Source organism: Oryctolagus cuniculus, chromosome 21 (genome assembly GCF_964237555.1).
Source record: "Oryctolagus cuniculus chromosome 21, mOryCun1.1, whole genome shotgun sequence".
Lineage (NCBI taxonomy): Eukaryota > Metazoa > Chordata > Mammalia > Lagomorpha > Leporidae > Oryctolagus > Oryctolagus cuniculus.
Window position 1 is genome coordinate 20218785 of NC_091452.1, and position 17010 is coordinate 20235794.

Here is a 17010-nt window from a genome sequence, read left to right on the forward strand (position 1 = left end):
CGTCCCGGGGCGCCGGGGGGGCCCCTCCGCAGACAGCCGGCGCCCGGCGCGTGCAGGTGCTGCGGCCTCGGGGGTCCCGGCCCCGCCCCCACGGCCCGGCCCCGCCCCGCCCGCGCCCCCTCCCCGCGAGGCCCGGCCGCGCGCGGCATTGTGGGAGTTGTGGTCCTCGCGGCCCCGCGGAGCGCAGCGCGGCGTCGGCACCGGTGGGGGCACCGGCTCGGCTCGGCTCGGGCTCGGGCTCCGGCAGCGTGGGCCGGGCAGCGGCCGGGCGGTGGCTCGGCGGCGCGGGCCGGGGGGCGTCCGCGCGTCCGCGCCCTCGGGCGGCGGCGTCGCCTCGGGGCCGGCTGCCGCCCCCGCCGCTCGCGCGCCCCGGGGCGCAGGTAAGCGGCGTCTCTCCCGGGGCTGCCCGGGCGGGAGGGCGGCGCGGCCGGGCCGACCCTCGGGAAGCGGGCTTGGGTGCGAGGCGGGGGTGGGGGGTCGGGCGGCTGCAGGCCCCGTGGTCCTCGCCGCCTGGCGCCGCCACCAGCGCCGAGGATGCTCCGGGACGCCTGCGCCCGCCTGCGTCCCGCATCCCGGCCGGGCCGAGGGGCCCCGCGCCGAGCGCTCCCTGCGTGCCGAGCGCCGCCGCCTCGGCTGTGCTGGCGGCCCCGGGGCCGGGCATCACCCTCCTCCCTGCCTGCCCCACCGCCGCCCCTCCCCCACCCTCCTCCCTGCGGCCCCCCCCCCCTTCCCCCAGCGTCGCCCACTTCTCGTGTTTGCTGTGCTGACCCTCCTCCCCTGTCCCAGGACTTAGCACGCGCCATAAAGCTCCTGGGCCATCGCCTACTTTCCCTGGCTGCGCTCACCTGACCGTTGCCCCATCCCCCTCCTCCCCTGACCTCCTGGTGTTCACCATCTGTGTTTATCCATCCTCTGTCCGCCTCCTCTTCCCACTGTCCAGGGCCAGCGGAGAGTGAGCCGGGAGGGGCCCCCGGGGGCGGCGGCCCCTGGCAGCTTCTGGGCGCAGAGCGTGGCGCGCGTTACCCGCACCTTGCCCCACTGGGGCTGCCCCTTAGGGCTACTCCGTGGCTTCATCCTGCGGGTGCTGAGCACCGAGCAGCCTCTTGGCGCTGGGCATCTGATTGGGCCCTGACCGGGTCAGACTGAGTCTGTCTCCCCAGGTGTGCGCGGTGGCTGAAGTCACCTTTGGTTGCGTTTGAACCCGGGTCCCATTGCCCAGAGTCAGCTGGCCTAAAGGCTTGCACGTTATTAAATGCAGAGCTGCAGTGAGCCGGCCCTGGTCCGACGGAGAACAGAACAAGAACAGACAAGTGCAGGGAGCGGGGGGTTACTGTGGTCCCTGAGCCCAGGGAGCTGGAGGTGGGTCGAGGGGTTGTCCCCAGTGTGTGAATCAGTGCATGGTAAGATGCCACCCTACAGATGGAAGGGTTTCCGTTGTTGTCACATCTGGCCCTGAGCCGGTAGGTCCATCTCTGGACTTGAGCTCTCCCTGTTCTCAGAGGCTGCTATGAGGAGGTTTTTTACTGCCTTTGGTTCTGCTCAGCCTTGGGCGGGGGGGGGGGGGTTGGGGGCCGTCTTTGTGCAGAATGGGGCTCCCACCGGGGTCAGGATCCCCCCCCCCCGGCCTCTGCTCTTGTTTTCTGTGCCTGGGGTTCGATTGACTTGAACTTGAGTGATGAGCGGGGCAGACTGGAGCTGCTGACACTTAACAGGTGCTTGTTAAATTATCAGCCTCTCGCTCTGGAAGCCTGCAGAGAAAGGGAGCTGAGAAGTTGCCGCGCAGGCTTCGCTCAGCAGATGGGGGAAATCCCGTTAGCCAGGGTGCTTGTGACCCCACAGGTGATGAGTTCCCAGGGACCTGCAGCTCTCCCGAGCTTCCGCGCGCTCCGGCAGACACACACCTTGCATCCCCTCTGCTCGCAGTTTCTGCAGCCCGAGGCGGGGGTCTCTGACGGCCAGTGGGTCCCACCTTTCTCTCTCCTGCCCCTGGGGGGAAGTGGAGAACTTGTGAGGAAACATGGAGCTTCTCACCTCCCTGCTCTTGTATTTTTCCTCGAAACAGAAAAAAAAAATCCCTATGAATATTCAGCATGTGCGTCTCTGACTTACTAAACATTATAGTCAAGTGATTCTTTATTCCGCCGAAGCTGGGAAGCAGCCAGGAGGCAGTTAATGAGCACCTAAGGTTTCCCTTTCATCTGTAGCTTAGCACGTCTGGGGACCAGAAAAAAAAATCACTTGCATCCATGGCAATGCGAGTGCCCGGGATGCACCATTACGGGTTGGGATTCTGAGTTCTGAGATAGCTTTTGTCCACGTGTCACCTTGGGTTTGCTGGCTGCCACCTAACAGTCACCCAGCCGGTAGTAAGTGACGTCATCAGAAAGTGGTTTGTGTCCATCATCATCCAGTGGGATGAACTTCAGCCCCAAGGGATGGATGACAGCCACGTTTTGTCCCCAGGGGAGACGAGCTTTCTCGGTCATCTTGAGCACACCGGGACGATCCTGGGTTGTGCTGTTGGCCGTGACGGAGTGCGTTAGGCTGTGCTAGGACCAGACCTGCCTGTTCCCGGCTTCGAAGCAGCGGGAGGGGCGGGGAAGCAGAGCCGGGGCCTGGAGACTCGGGCAGCGTGGTGACAGGGCTGTGCTCTGACTGTGAGGCTGGCGGGGTGACGGGGTGCCAGACGCCGGCCCTAGCCCTCAGAGCGAGGCTGGCTGCTGGGTGGGGGAAGCCAAGTCAGAGGCCTGCAGAGGAGAGGGGCTTCAGTTCCCATCAGCCCCCTTGCTTCACCACCATAACCTGACGGGTGGGGCCAGGCAGACAGGGAAGATCCAGCTGCCTTTTCAGTTTGGTGTGGATGCGGCCGCTATCAGGAGGGCGAGGGGGATGGAGTGAGAATGGGAAGACAGAGTGGAGATCCTGCCGTCCTAAGGATGTGTCTGAACCCAGAGTTCTTCCTAACGGGTGGCACAGGGGTTAGGGGAGAGGGAGCGCCCATTCGGCACCTGCTATGAAATGGATAGGCACGGGCTTGCAAGCCGGGGGAGTTTGTGACCCATCCCTTGCTGTGTGATTGGGGTGGGTCTCATGGCCTCTCTGAGCCTCCGTATCCTGAGCTGTGCCTGTGAACAGTGCAGGTGACGCAGGTGGCCTCTTGGGAAGCAGGGGTGGTGGTAAGAAGGGAGAGAAACCCAGGATTGCCACGTGTGCCCCTCCCCACGGCGACCTCGCGAGATGCACTGGGACTCTACGTTCCAGGCAAGGACGGTGTCAGCTGCCCAACTTAACGCGGGCTTTTTCATTTTTCTCTTCCCCCTCCTAGGTTTGGAGTCCCTAAGTCATCCTTTGCCCTCCTTAGCCGATGTGACGTCACCAGCTCCCTCCCCACTCCTGCAGTGACTTTGGCTGGGAGTGGAGCAAAGCGGTAGGCCCGGCCAGCCTCCTCCTTCACCGATGCTGCCCCCGGCAGGGTCCAAGGGACAGTGGCAGCCATGGCTCCCCCTGCCCCAGCCCCTCCTTCCGTCCTGCGCTGACCTGCGAGGCGTAGGTACCCTCGGGACCTGGGAGGACTGACTCTCCGAGCCGGCTTTGCACCGCCCCTCCCCGCCCCCAAGATGTCGCTGGAGTGGCTGGTGGCCTGGAGCTGGTCGCTGGATGGCCTAAGGGACTGCATCGCCACCGGCATCCAGTCCGTGCGGGACTGCGACACCACCGCGGTGGTCACCGTGGCCTGCCTGCTGGTGCTGTTCGTGTGGTACTGCTACCACGTGGGCAGGGAGCAGCCCCGGCCCTACGTGTCGGTCAACTCCCTGATGCAGGGCGCCGAGGCCAACGGGCTGCAGAACGGCTTTGTGTACTGCCAGTCCCCGGAGTGCGCGCGCTGTGCCCACAACGAGGGCCTCAACCAGAAGCTGTACCACAACCTGCAGGAATACGCCAAGCGGTACTCGTGGTCGGGCATGGGCCGCATCCACAAGGGCGTCCGCGAGCAGGGCCGCTACCTCAGCAGCCGGCCCTCCATCCAGAAGCCCGAGGTCTTCTTCCTGCCCGACCTGCCCACCACGCCCTACTTCTCCCGGGACGCGCAGAAGCACGACGTGGAGCTGCTGGAGCGCAACTTCCAGACGATCCTGTGCGAGTTCGAGGCCCTGTACAAGGCCTTCTCGAACTGCAGCCTCCCGCAGGGCTGGAGGCTGAACAGCACCCCCAGCGGGGAGTGGCTCACCTTTTACCTGCTCAACCAGGGGGTGTGCGTGCCCAGGAACTGCAGGAAGTGCCCACGGACGTACCGCTTGCTCGGCAGCCTTCGGACCTGTATTGGCAACAATGTCTTTGGGAACGCGTGCATCTCCGTGCTGAGCCCCGGCACCGTGATCACGGAGCACTACGGGCCCACCAACATCCGCATCCGCTGCCACCTAGGTAGGTTGCGGCGTGCGCGGCCGCTCGAGGAGCCGGGGGTGGCGCCTTTTGCGTGGCTTCGCTGTGCGTTTGGTCTGCAGAGTGGGAGCCCGCAGGAGCTCCGTGCAGCCGTGGGAACGTTCACCGCCCTCATTGGCCACAGGTGACCCCTGAGGGCTGGGGCCGATGTTTAGGGCACGTGCCTCCGCGGAGTGAAGGTGTCAGTTCCATTTAAAGAGCTGCCCGTGGCTGGTGGCAGCCGGACGGGCATCATGCTTGAGCCAAGGGCAGCTGCTGATGACCAAGGCCCTCGGTGGCATCCAGGAGGCTGGGGCAGGTGCCGGGGGACGCAGGGATCCTCTGGACAAGGCTTGTTTCATTCGAGACTCGAGTGAGCTCAGGGAGATGCGCCTTGTGTGTGCGCGGCCTTGGTTGGCTTCGTGGCTGTGGCACGAGCTAGCGTGTGGTCAGCCTGGATGAGTCGCTTGGCCTGTGTGAGCCCCCGTCTGCTCATTTGGAACGTGGAGGGCAAGGGCTGTCCTCTGCGGAGTGTCCTGGGCGCTCATCAGATCCTGTGTGTTGCAGAGTGGCCGTGCTCTCGGAGTCTGACGAGCAGGTGCTTACGAAAAAGGGAGAGGCGCGGAGACGCGCGGTCACGAGGGCTGACGTCTCCAGCGCGCCTTGTGCCAGGAGGCAGTGGCCTCACTGGTCCCCCGCTGGACAGTGCTGAGTCAGACCGCAGGGTCCAGCTTCAGGCGCTGCCTTGGCGTTCACGTGGAGGAAGAGAGGGGCAGAGGCATCCCTGGGGCGGGCACTGGGGGGCAGCGGGCTGAGCCGTCTCTTGGGGACACCTACACCCTTGGATTGAGTCCCACCTCTGCTTCCAGGCCAGCTTCCCGCTAACGCACCTGGGAGGCAGCAGATGATGCCCCAAGTGCTGGGGTCCCTGCCACCCGTGTGGGAGACCCAGCTGGGGTCCCTGGCTCCTGGCTTCAGCCTGGCCCAGCCCTGGCTGTTGCAGGCATTTAGGGAGTGAGGTAACAGATGGGAGAGTTCTCTGTTTGTCCCTGTCACTCTGACTTTTGGATAAACGTGTTAATTTTTTCAGAGTCCCATACACAGATTGGGGCAGGGGGTTCTGAGGAGGAGACCGAGCCGCCCAGCCCAGGCTCTGCACCTGCTGCAGCCCTGCTTCTCCTCTCTGGCTGGGGCTCCTGAGTCATGTGTGGCTTGCACAGAGGGCCTAGTTACTTAAAAAAGACAAAAATAATTAGTTCTGTGCATATGATGGGGGTCCCAAGAGGCCATGCAAGGCAGGGTAGGCGTCTTCAGAGGAGGTAGCCTGGATTTGGGGTCAGGCGTGCAGCTTTGGTCTGTGTGGGCCCCAGTTCCTCACCTGTAGAGTGGAGTGGGGAGGTAGTGCTTGCCTCCCGGGACTGTTGAGAGCGTGGAACAGGTAGCGTCTTCACGCGGCCCGCGATGGCATTCGATAGGTGTTAGCTGGCAGCCGTCACGGGCAAGCCCTGCTGTGTGTTGGCGTGACAGAGGGCACCTAGCACGTGGGCTGCGCCCTCCGATCCGGACTCAGGCTCAGCCCCGTGTATTGCGCGTCCCTGGGCAGAGCCCTGCAGTGCTGGGCTTGACCGTGGAGGTAACGCTGAGGACTGGAAGGCGCGTGACAGAAGTTGGCAGGTGCAGGGCATTGAGATCAGCCAGGTGACAGCCGTGATCGATAGAGCCGCCGGGCGAGGTGCCAAGGCCGGGGGAAGCCGGGCGGCCGCCAGCGCGCTCCGCGGAGAGGAAGCGGTCCCTCCTCGGGGACTGGGAGCGAGTTGGGGCAGAACCACGGAGGGCCCGAGGCCAGGCTGGGGGATGCAGGCTGTGGGCGGTGGGGAGCGACGCTTTGTGTTTGTGGAAGGTTTCCCTGTGCATGTTTTGTGCAGCTCAAAGATTGATGTGGGAGAAGTGCTGGGACGAGGGTGGAGTAGCCACAGAACCCGGGGCCTGCACACTGTGTGTTAACGCCTGGTGTGCACCCGTGCAGTGTGTGTGTGTGTGTGTGTGAGTGTGACGTACGCCCACGTGGGTCCTCCCTGGGGCCAGTCATCCCCTTCTCAGCCCCGCCAGTTCCGTGCTGGAGAAGTGGGTGTCCCGTGTTCCTGTGCGTGGCCTGAAGCCTGGGGCGTGGCTGGTGCTCTGACTATGGCGGGTCCACGGTTGGTTTTCTCCATCCGTCCGTCTCCACACTGCCGGGCCCGAGGCAGTGCCTGCCCAGGAGGGAAGCAGAGGTGTGCTGGGTTCCTGTGGCCCTGTGCCTGACAGGGAGTCCCAGGAATGAGGTCGGCAGCGGAAGAGGCCTGGCGCGCACCTGGAGGCCTGCCCAGTGCCCCGGCTGAAGGCGGAGGGGGCACCTGCGGGGTGCCAACCTTTGTCCCCTCGCTCTGCCTCCTGTCCGGGCTGTGATGGATGCAGTTGTCACTCTGGCCACGGGAGCCCCAGCCACGTGCCCCGCCAAGCCCGCCCATCCCCTGTGTGTGCATCTGCTGGGCCTGCTGTGAGCGCGCGACAGGTGGCCGCGGCCTGTGAAAAGCGCCAACCCTCTCCCCCCAGCATTATGTTCGGGACTGGAATGTTCCAGTCACACTGCCGCCAACTCTTAGCAAAGACCCTGCCGAAGCCCCTCGGAATAAACCAGGCAGGGGCAAGCGCCTGTGTGTGTCTGACAGATCACGGCGCGGCCGGCACGGGCCTGCACTCTCGGTCTCCAGGCAGGATAGCGGGGCGGGGGGGGGGGGGGGTCCAGCGTCAGCAAGCATGTGCCTGCACGCCCAAGGGCCAGGCAATGGCTCCTCGTGGGAGTGGGCACTGGGAACTGAGCCCCTCACTACCCTTCTTCCCACCTCTTCCGCCCTTGGTGGGGATGAGCAGCAAGCCCTGAGCCTTAGACGAGCCTGTGCCAAAGGGGCCTGGCCGAGGCCGCCCCCAGAAGCCCCCACCTGCCCCCTCTTTGGACAGGCATAGCTCATGTGTCCAGCCCAGCTCAGGCGGGTCTCAGCAGGAACGGTGGCCGCAGGCAGGCTGGAGCAGAAGGCGGGAGGGTTGTTGTGGACCCAGCAGCCAGGCCATGGCAGGGGGCGTGAATCATTTGTGAGAAGGAGAGCTTCCCTGTGAAACCCCTGGGGTGACCCTGTTGCTAAGGGACTTCTCCGCTCACACAGAAGGAAAACGTGGCCGGGCGGCAGAGGGCGGGGTGAGAGGAGCCAGAGGCCGTGCTCCAGAGCGGGGCAGACGGCCTCCCTGAGCTGGGCGGCAGGAAGCCCCAGAACCACTTTGGCGGCACTGCTCAGACCGTGTGACTGGCGTGCACCCAGGGTCCGGTCTCCGGGCCACTCCGGGGCCACTCGGTCTCATAGAGTGTGGGCTTCTGAGCAGATCCCCTGAGTTCTGCCTTGGCCTACCTGGAACGCGGTGGGAGCCGTGTCTGAAACGTTTACGGAGCACAGAGCTGCACACAAGCTGGCTGGTGCCAGGGACGTGGGACCACACAGCGCCAGCCCTGGTATTGACTATTAATATACTCTAAGACTGCAAGGAAATTTAGTAAGTAGACAGGAGGATGAAATTCTTTGTGATCAAATACACCGTGTAGTCTACCTCACTTTCCAGCGCTGGTGCGTAGGCTCCCGGCTGCGGGAGTCTGGAGTTATGGATGTCTGGGGGCGTGGCTTTCATCGGAGAGGTCCTGCCCCCATGCCCCCCGGGCTGTCAGCCTGTATAGGTGGCCGCCTCTCCAGTTATGAGGCTCACGTCCACGGTCATGGTGCTGGCGGCTCAGCCTTGGGGGAGGGCTTCTGCTTTCTCGGCGGTGCCTGCCTGCCGTGTCCCCCCGCGGTGGCCGGCGATGGTCCGTCTCACAAGGACCGCAGTCCCATTCGTGCGGGCAGATCTCCCAGAGGTCCTGCCCCACCTCCCGCGCCCCGAGTGTCCAACAGGTGAGTGCGGTGGGCACGCGGCTTTCAGAGGCGGCTGCAGCGGGGCGAGGCGGGAGGCGTGGGCATGGGAGGCCGCCCACCCCCCCGGCCAGCCCTGGCCCCTGCCTCCCCTCACTGTCTGTCCTCTGCTTTCCCCCAAGGTCTGAAGACCCCCAGCGGCTGTGAACTGGTGGTGGGGGGCGAGCCGCAGTGCTGGGCGGAAGGGCGCTGTCTTCTCTTCGACGATTCCTTCCTGCACACCGCATTCCACGAAGGTGAGCGCCTGCCTGGGGCCCCCTTCCTGCCGACCACTCGGTGGCCTACCTTGTGGAGGGGCTTGGGGCTTCCAGAGAAAACGAGCAGAAAGGGCCTCACAACACCCCCGCCCCTGCACACAGGCTTGGGGCCAACAGCGGGTGTGTGTGGCTCCAGCACTGCTGAGCCATCTCTTACCAGTACCCAGAGGCCACCGCCAGCATCCTGGGGTGTCCTGTGGGCTCTGACAAGGGGACACTGGCATGTACATGCCACGACGGGTCACGGTGTCACAGGAGTGGTGTGCACCCCCACCCCATCCCTAGCTGCTCTCACTCAGGAAGCCACGGTCACCTGTGCCCTGGATGGGCCGGGGCGCTCTGACCCCTCCCCCCGCCCACCGCAGGTGCAGCGGAGGACGGCCCCCGGGTGGTGTTCATGGTGGACCTGTGGCATCCCAACGTGGCAGCGGCCGAGCGGCAGGCCTTGGACTTCATCTTCGCTCCGGGACGATGAGGACGCGGTGTGCGCTGGTGTCAGCGAGAGGGGCCGCGGCGAGCCTGTAGGGCGAGCTCTCGCTGGGATCCCTGCGTCCCGTCGGAACCGGGACTCCTCCGCTTGTGTTTCCTTAGACCGTTCTCCCCTCCGACCATTGGCTCCCGAGACCCCTCTCCGGCCTCCGCGCACGTTCCTCTGACCGCGTGAGCAGAGCCTCCCTGCCCCCTGTGTTCTGTTGCTACCTGGTTTTCTCAGTGCTGTGTCCCAGAGTGACCTCACGCTCTCTGTCAGACTGTCCTAACGTGAAACCTGCCGCGGTCACCTCCAGAGAGAAACACAAAAACCGACGAGTGAGCTGCAAACCAGAGAGCTGGGGCATCGGCCTCTGAGCCCCCAGGGCGCCCCTGGCAGGTGGAAAGGTGCCAGATACCACTGCGGGAGGCAAGGAGAGGAGCGCCCAGCAGCCAGGCCCCTGGGACACCGGCACCCCCGGCTCAGCACACCCAGACCCTGTGGGGCCCCTGACGGCGCCGCCTTGGGCTGGGAGTGGGGGCGTTCCTCAGACACAGCTCTTTCTAGACCTGAGGGCGGGGCTCCCCTGGGTCAGCCCGGCAGTGTTCCACTGCAGTTGGCACGTGGTGGGATGAGACCACACTGGTCCAGTGACACTGCGCGGAGGGCCTCTCCCGGGCGCGGCTGGAACCACAGAGCCCACCAAAGTGTCCGTTTCGCTTTGGAGTTCCTGCAGCCCGTGGCTTTGCGTCTGTTTTGTCCGTACACAACACTGTTCAAACGCGCTCTGCCGCCCTGTGTCTTTGTCCCCTCTCAGGGTGTGCACTCAGGGCCAGTGACCCAGGCCCGGGCTGTGAATAGGGAACGCGGGGAGGCCTGCAGAGCCCCCAGGATCGCCGTGTGGCTGTTTGCAGAAGCGAGGGCAGAGCTGGCTGGAGGCTCTGAGTTAGAAACGGGCTCCTGTCGGCTGGTGTGGGCAGCGGTGGCCTCCCGCCACCCGGGACCGGCCTGAGAATGTCACTGTCAGGTGTGTGAAGTCCCAGAGCAGCGTGGGATGTGCAGCTCGTGGAAGGCAGCCGCTTCCTCGGGGCCCAGCTGTCAGGAGGAGGCTGGCCGTGCAGCAGGCCAGCTGGTCACCCCCATGTGATGTCCACCCCCAAACAGGGCGTCCAGGCAGGTCCTCTCCAGCCATCAGGCCGCGGGAAAGGGCGGGCGGTGCGGACATGCCCGAAGGCCTCCTCTTCCTCCAGCGTGTTGTGGGAGAGTCGTTGGGGTGCATGATGTCCACACAGAGTGCCCACTCTGCTCTGCGGTTACAAACCCCACAGCCCCCACGGGCACCTGGCCGCCTGTGCTCACGTGATGTGCTTGGGGAACAGAGATAAATAAAGGATCTTGCTGAAAACCAGGGTGCAGCGGCCACATCTGTTGCAAAGAAAATGTGCCCAGGGCCTGGAGCCCCAGGAGGGGCACTGGGATGAGTCTGTGGCTCGTTTTATGGTTTGCTTTTCAGTTGTTTTTATTTTTTAATTTTTTTAAATATTTATTTATTTGAAAGTCGGAGTTACACAGAGAGAGAAGAAGAGGCAGAGAGAGCAAGAGAGAGCGAGAGAGCGAGCGAGAGAGGACTTCCATCCACTGGTTCACTCCCCAATTGGCTGCAACGGCTGGAGCTGCGCCGATCCGAAGCCAGGAGCTTCTCTGGGTCTCCCACGTGGGTGCAGGGGCCCAAGGACTTGCGCCATCTTCTACTGCTTTCCCAGGCCATAGCAGAGAGCTGGACTGGAAGAGGAGCAGCCGGGACTAGAACCGGCGCCCATATGGGATGCCGTGCTTCAGGCCAGGGCGTTAACCCGCTGTGCCACAGCACCGGCCCCAGTTGATTTTAAATGTATTTTTATCCACTTGAAAGAGAAATCACTCCTCATCCTGGGGTTCACGCCACAGATGCCGCTGAAGCCAGGACCCAGTTGCTAGGCTGTCACTCACTGCTCCCCACTTGCACGGTAGAGGAAGCTGGATGGGAGGTGGGGGCGGGACTTAGTCCCAGGCACTCCCACGGGGGATGGAGGCGTCGTCCCAAAGGCCCAAGCTGCTGCACCCCTGGCTCTTGACTTGCGGCTCGCGCCCTGGGTTCAGGCAGAAGGGGTGGACAGTGAGTGGGGCAGATCGCGGTTCTGGAGTCCTGGGAGTGGGCTGGGAAACAAGCAGCCTTCTAGAACCTTCTGGGGCTGTCACTGTCCACCCAGGCAAGGAGCAAGGAGTTCAGCTGCAGAAAAGCCGAGGCTTCTGCATGCAGTGTCGGGAGCCTGCTCCTCTGTAGGGCACCTGGCACCAAAGGACGCCGGCAGCAGTGTTGGCTTCCTTTGTGCCGTGGCTGAGACGACACACAGGTGATGGGGGACGGAGAGCACTCGTGAGCATCAGTAAGGGGGCAGCCGGGAGCCGTGGGGACTTGGGGTCACCTCTGTCTGGTCACAGAGGAAGATAACTCCCGTTTGCAGTGTTCCCTGTGATTTACTAGCGGGGAGAGGGGGCTGGGGGCCAGGGGGCCAGGAGCAGCCGGGCTGCCGGGGGTGTGGTGCACGCAAGCCTGCCTCCAGCCAGCAGTCCCAGCAGGAGGGAGAGCGCCAGTCCCTGGGGCCCTGATGCTTCTCACCCTCCCTGTGTGTGTGTGTGCGCGCACGCGCTTGTGCCTTTGCCAACCAGGCAATTGCTAAAGTCATTTGCACGTAGTAGCAAGGGCTGCTCAAGGTGAGAAGAGAAACCCCCACTCCCCGCTGCAAGTGGGAATCCCCCCTTCCACCCCGAGCTCCAAGCCCCCTTGTGCTGGTGCAGTGCAGGGCAGGCTGGATTTGCACACGGATGGGCTGGGCTGCCAGCCAGCGGGGCGGGGCGGGGCAGGGGGCTCCTGACTTCCACTGCCGCCTTAGTGCCCCGGGAGCTGCTGGGAGACACAGAGGTCAAGTGTTAGACTCTGTTTTTTGAGGCACACGATGCCTGCTGCCAGCAGCCGGGCCTCGCTCACCAGATGTAAACCCGGGGAGCAGGACAGAATAAGGCCACGCAGTTCAGAGCTGCTGACAGATGGCAGTGAGAGACTCAAGCAGATTGCAGCGCCGGGTGGCAGGAGGCAGCCTGCGCGTGGACCCTGAACTGCACGCCTCCTGCCCGGCCTCACGCGGTGCTCCTGACTTGTGGCTCCCTGGGCTGGCCTGCGTTCCCCCCCCAACCCCGGGCGAGAGCGCCAGGCCTTCCCTGCCTTGTCCCTCGCAGCACCTGCGGTCACACGGGGAGGCTGGAACCAAGCGGCCAGCTCCCGGCGGCCGGGGCTTCCTGATCTGCGGACTCAGCCAGCCCATGAATGGAAATACTGGGGTGTGTGTGTGCAGGGGGAGTTGCGTCTGAACTGCGCGTGTTTGCCCAGTGTTTCTGTTGCTTTGGGCGTTACGGGCCCTGTAGAGATTAGCACACCACACGGGGTGCAGACGTGCCCCCACTCCTACAACAGGAGGTGGCCGGGCTGCAGCCTGAACCCAGCCCTGCCCACAAGGCCCACATGCTGTGCTGTTGTGGGAAGCAGCGCTGATGGGGAGAGCGGGGTAGAGGCTGGCCCTGGTAATACTGCCCTTGGCATTCTTCTTTTTTTTTTTTTTTTTTTAAGATTTATTTATTATTTGAAAGAGAGTGAGCTTCTGTCCACTGGTTTACTCCCCAGGTGGCTGTAACAGCCAGGGCTGGGGCAGTCTGCAGCCAGGAGCCAAGAGCCTCTTCCAGGCCTCTCACGTGGGTGCAGGGGCCCAAGGACTCAGGCCACCGTCTGCCACTTTCCCAGGCCATAGCAGAGAGCTGGATCAGCAGTGGACTTGAACCAGCGCCCATATTGGATGCCCATGGGGTCCTTTGGTTCTTGACAAGGTTCAAAGGGCTTTCTGGGTTTGATTCTCATCCCAGGCTCAGACATTCGCATCCTGAGCAAATCGGCTTCCCCTGGTTTTTGCCTTGAAGCCCTTGGAACTGTCATGGTAATTCAAGGAATTCAATGTATTGGGGAAAAAAAAAAAAAGACGCAGAGTGTGTGAGCCAGGACAAGCGAGCGTTGATCTTATGCCTGCCCGTCCCAGGCTCCTCACAGCAGGCAGGGTGGAGAAGCAAAGCGGGGGACAGGTGCTCCCTCCTGCAGCCAGGGCTGGTGTCGTGTGTGTGCGTGTGTGTGTGTGCACATGTGTGTGCTGGGAAGGCTGGGAAGATTCGTGGTGTGGCCGGTGTTGCGTGTCCGTTAAGCGGCCATCTGCAATGCTGGCGTTCCATGGGGGCGCCTGCGTCTGTGTGAGCACAGAGCTGTGCACCTGCTGCAGGCTCCAAAGCAGAGCCCCTTCCTGGCCTCGCCCGCTGCTGGTGGCTGCTGGCTTTCCTTGGCTTGCGGCCATGTCCCTGCTGCCCCCTCGCCTGGACCAGCGCTCTGTGTGACTCGTCCCCCTCCGGCCCTCTCACAAGCACACTCCTGATGGCTTTTAGGGCCCTCATGGCTAACCCAGGGTCACCTCCCCATGGCAAGAGCTTGAATGCAGCCACACCCACCCACGCTAGCACACGAGGTCACACACGTTCCCGGCTTCCCGGGAGTGGAACCTGATGGCTCTGGGGGCCGCCCCTCAGCTGCTGGCAGGGGCCCGCTGCAGAGCCTCACGGGAGCGGGAGAGAGGCACAGTGCCCCATGCTGCTCGGCGGGCGGGTGGGGGTGGTGGCAGGAGCACAGGGACCTCATCTCCCCCGCACTGGGGAGGGCGAACACGGGGTTAAACATACGAGAGAAGGCGAGAGCGGCTTCTGCACCATGGCTGCGGCTGTGCAGGGCCAAGCTGTGCCCGGGACAGGGGTCTGCTGAGGCTCCAGCGAGCTCCTGGGGAGCAATGGTTTTTCCCCAGCAGGACTCTGATCGCCGCTGTTTAATCACAGGCGGTGCCTGGTGCCTTTTGGTGCAGGAAGTGGGGACTCCTAAGGTTCCGTTGCAGGAAGCAGAACAAAGGCCCCGCCACACCGACATCCTGCGGTCTGCTCTGCTGCTGGTCCAACCCAGGGTGGCCTTTGGGGGGCTTCTGGACCCATAGCAGAGAACCTGGGGCCTGGGTGGGGGTGGGGCGCTCAGTGTTCCTTGAGGGCAACAGAAATGTACCCACTGTCCAGGCGGATCCCCGGTTTCTGAACCAGAGAGAGGTGAGAGGGGCCGTCCACCCCTTCCCACCCAGAGCTGGAAGGACCAGGGAGGGAGTCTCCGCAGGCCCCCACCCCAGCCCATGGGCTTCCATCCCCAGTCCCTCCCAGAGAAGCTGGGCGCAGGGAAGCTGGGAGCAGGAGACACAGATGGGACTTCGGGGCGCACGCTGGGGAAGCCACGCTCAGGATGGGGGTGTCTCGCGGTGGAGACACCTGAAGAGCAGAGAGGCTGGGGCAGGGCCCAGGGCAGAGGAGCAGAGACCTGGCCGGCCTGGGCTGGGCACACACGCTGTGCACTGCGCAGCCCGGTTCCCCAGGCCAGGGATGCAGACAGCTGGTTTCGGAACTGCAGCTCCGTGTGCACCAGGCCATGCGTGGTCTCATCCAGAGGCTTGACCAGGGCTGGAGGACCTGCATCCAAGGAGGCGCCTGTGGTTGCCGGCTGGAGGCCTCCGCCCCTGGCCACAAGGTCCTCGCAGTAGGGCTGCTTGAACATCCTGTCTGAGTAATGAGTAACCCCAGAGACAGGCGGAAACCTAACAGCTCAAGCGAGGGCACGCAGGTTCCTCGTGTGTGGCAGAGTCTGGGGGACGTCCCATCCTGCCGCCCTTACCGCAGGTTCCTGTTCGCCTGGCAAGTTCTAAGTTGGGGTACAAGCCTTAAAGGGGGGAGCACCGGGCTGCCCACAGCATTTTTTTTTTTTTGACAGGCAGAGTGGACAGTGAGAGAGAGAGACAGAGAGAAAGGTCTTCCTTTTGCCGTTGGTTCACCCTCCAATGGCCGCTGCGGCCCGCGCATCGCCCTGATCCAAATCCAGGAGCCAGGTGCTTCTCCTGGTCTCCCATGGGGTGCAGGGCCCAAGTACTTGGGCCATCCTCCACTGCACTCCTGGGCCATAGCAGACGGCTGGGCTGGCCTGGAAGAGGGGCAACCGGGACAGAATATGGCGCCCCGACTGGGACTAGAACCCAGTGTGCCGGCGCCGCTAGGCGGAGGATTAGCCTAGTGAGCCGCGGCGCTGGCCCAGCAGTCATTCTTAGAAACAAAATGATTTTTGTAGTCAGAGCATTTTTAGGTTCAAAGGCAGCCCTGTGGTGTTCAGAGAGGTTTCTGAAAATAAAGCAAAGCTGCCCGCAGCTTGGACGTCCAGGAAAGGGCAGAGGTGGCTTCCTTGTCCAACCGAGCTTGCTTGGAAGCCCTTGAACATGGACGGTTAGGTGAGGCCCCCACGGCAGGGGGCCCCAGATCCTGTCCACGCTTCAGCACGTGACCGGCTGCAACCTCATGAGGTTCGCGGTGGTGGTGGTGGGGGCTCTGGAATTGTGACGCCGCTCCGTGTGGCTGCTTAGCTGTGCCCGCGACAGAGAGGCGTTCCATCTCAGCGTGCCACGCCGAGGGCCCTGAGGCTGGCCCAGGAGCTGGCGGGGCGCTTCCTGGGCAATTCAGCAGGGGACTAGGACCACCCAGGTCCGCCCTGGCTTTGGGCGGCTCCTCCTGTCTGGGCGTCACAGCGGAAGGAGGGACCAGTGTCCAGGACCAGCCATGTGGAAGCAGCGGGCTGCTGCCCTGCGCGCCCCGACACACGGCGCCTCCTGGAGAGCTCAGATCCTCGCCCAGCCAAACCAGGGTGGGCAAAGAGAAATGTGCCCGCATGAAGACATGTGTGGACACGTATGTACACACAGCTGACCCCTGAACAAGGCGGTGGGTTGGATCCATATACAATGGTTGAGTCCCCCAAACCTCAGCTGCTAAGAGCCTGCAGTGACTGGAAGCCTCACTGGTAAGAGTGGACTGGCAGGTATTCCGTGTTCCACACATTATATATATATGGTGAAAACCACCGGCCAGCCACGAGAGCGATGGACTAGAGGAAGCGCTCCCGCGGGGCTGTGCGGTCACACGGCGTTTGGCATGGATATGGCAACGTCTGAAATCACCAGGACAGCGACAGGAGGTGGCTAGGAAATGTCACAGCCCAGTATATGCTGGTTGATTTTATGTAATAAGTGTTTTAAAGATACATTTGAGGGGCTGGTGTTGTGCACGGTGGGTTAAGCTGCTGCCTGCAACAGCATCCCATGTGGGTGCCTGTTCAAGTCCCTGCTGCCCCACTTTTTTTTTTTTTTTTTTGAGAAATGAAGTCTTCATCAGGCTCAGACCAGGAGTCCATGGGTTCACAAGGACCTCTGTGAATTTGCTTCCTCTTCATTCTTTTCGGCCTGTTTCCATAGCCTCGTGTGCTCCTGGGAAAGCAGCAGCAAATGACCCAAGTCCTTGGGCCCCTGCGCCCACATGGGGAACCTGGATGGAGCTCGAGGCTTCGGCCTGGTCCAGCTGCGCTCACACAGCCTTGTAGGGAGTGAACTCAGATGGAGAGGCTCTCTACCCCCACCCCCACCCCCGGAACTCTGCCTCTCAATTATGAAAGATTTCTGTATTTGAGAGGCAGAGTTAGGGAATGACGGAGACAGAGAGGAGGGGTGGAGGAGAGAACCCACCCCCTGCTTCATTCCCCAGATGCCTATGACTGGGGCAGCTCAGCCTGGAGCTCACCCCAGGTCTCTCACACGGGCAGCAGGAAGCCAGTTACCCGAGTGTCCCCATGGCCTCCCACGGTGCAGCAGCAGCTCCTGGAGTGAGCCGTGGAGCC

At 63.1% G+C, this 17010-nt stretch overlaps 1 protein-coding gene across 1 annotated transcript; it reads left to right on the forward strand.

Annotated features, from left to right (window-relative positions):
- The first annotated feature begins 219 nt into the window (after positions 1-219).
- ASPHD2 (aspartate beta-hydroxylase domain containing 2) lies at positions 220-10545 on the forward strand. Its single transcript, XM_002721151.5, has 4 exons — positions 220-380; positions 3326-4425; positions 8537-8650; positions 9037-10545. Exons 2-4 carry the CDS (start codon positions 3618-3620, stop codon positions 9144-9146), a joined length of 1032 nt encoding a protein of 343 aa, XP_002721197.1. The 5' UTR covers positions 220-380; positions 3326-3617; the 3' UTR covers positions 9147-10545.
- Positions 10546-17010: the final 6465 nt, after the last annotated feature.

What these genes read in the sequence shown, in the direction of transcription:
- ASPHD2 (XM_002721151.5), top strand. Translation starts at nt 3,618, where the DNA reads ATGTCGCTGGAGTGGCTGGTGGCCTGGAGCTGGTCGCTGGATGGCCTA. An exon ending in CCGCATCCGCTGCCACCTAG is followed by an intron (nt 4,426 to 8,536) that starts GTAGGTTGCGGC and finishes CTTTCCCCCAAG; the next exon opens with GTCTGAAGACCCCCAGCGGC. An exon ending in GCACACCGCATTCCACGAAG is followed by an intron (nt 8,651 to 9,036) that starts GTGAGCGCCTGC and finishes CGCCCACCGCAG; the next exon opens with GTGCAGCGGAGGACGGCCCC.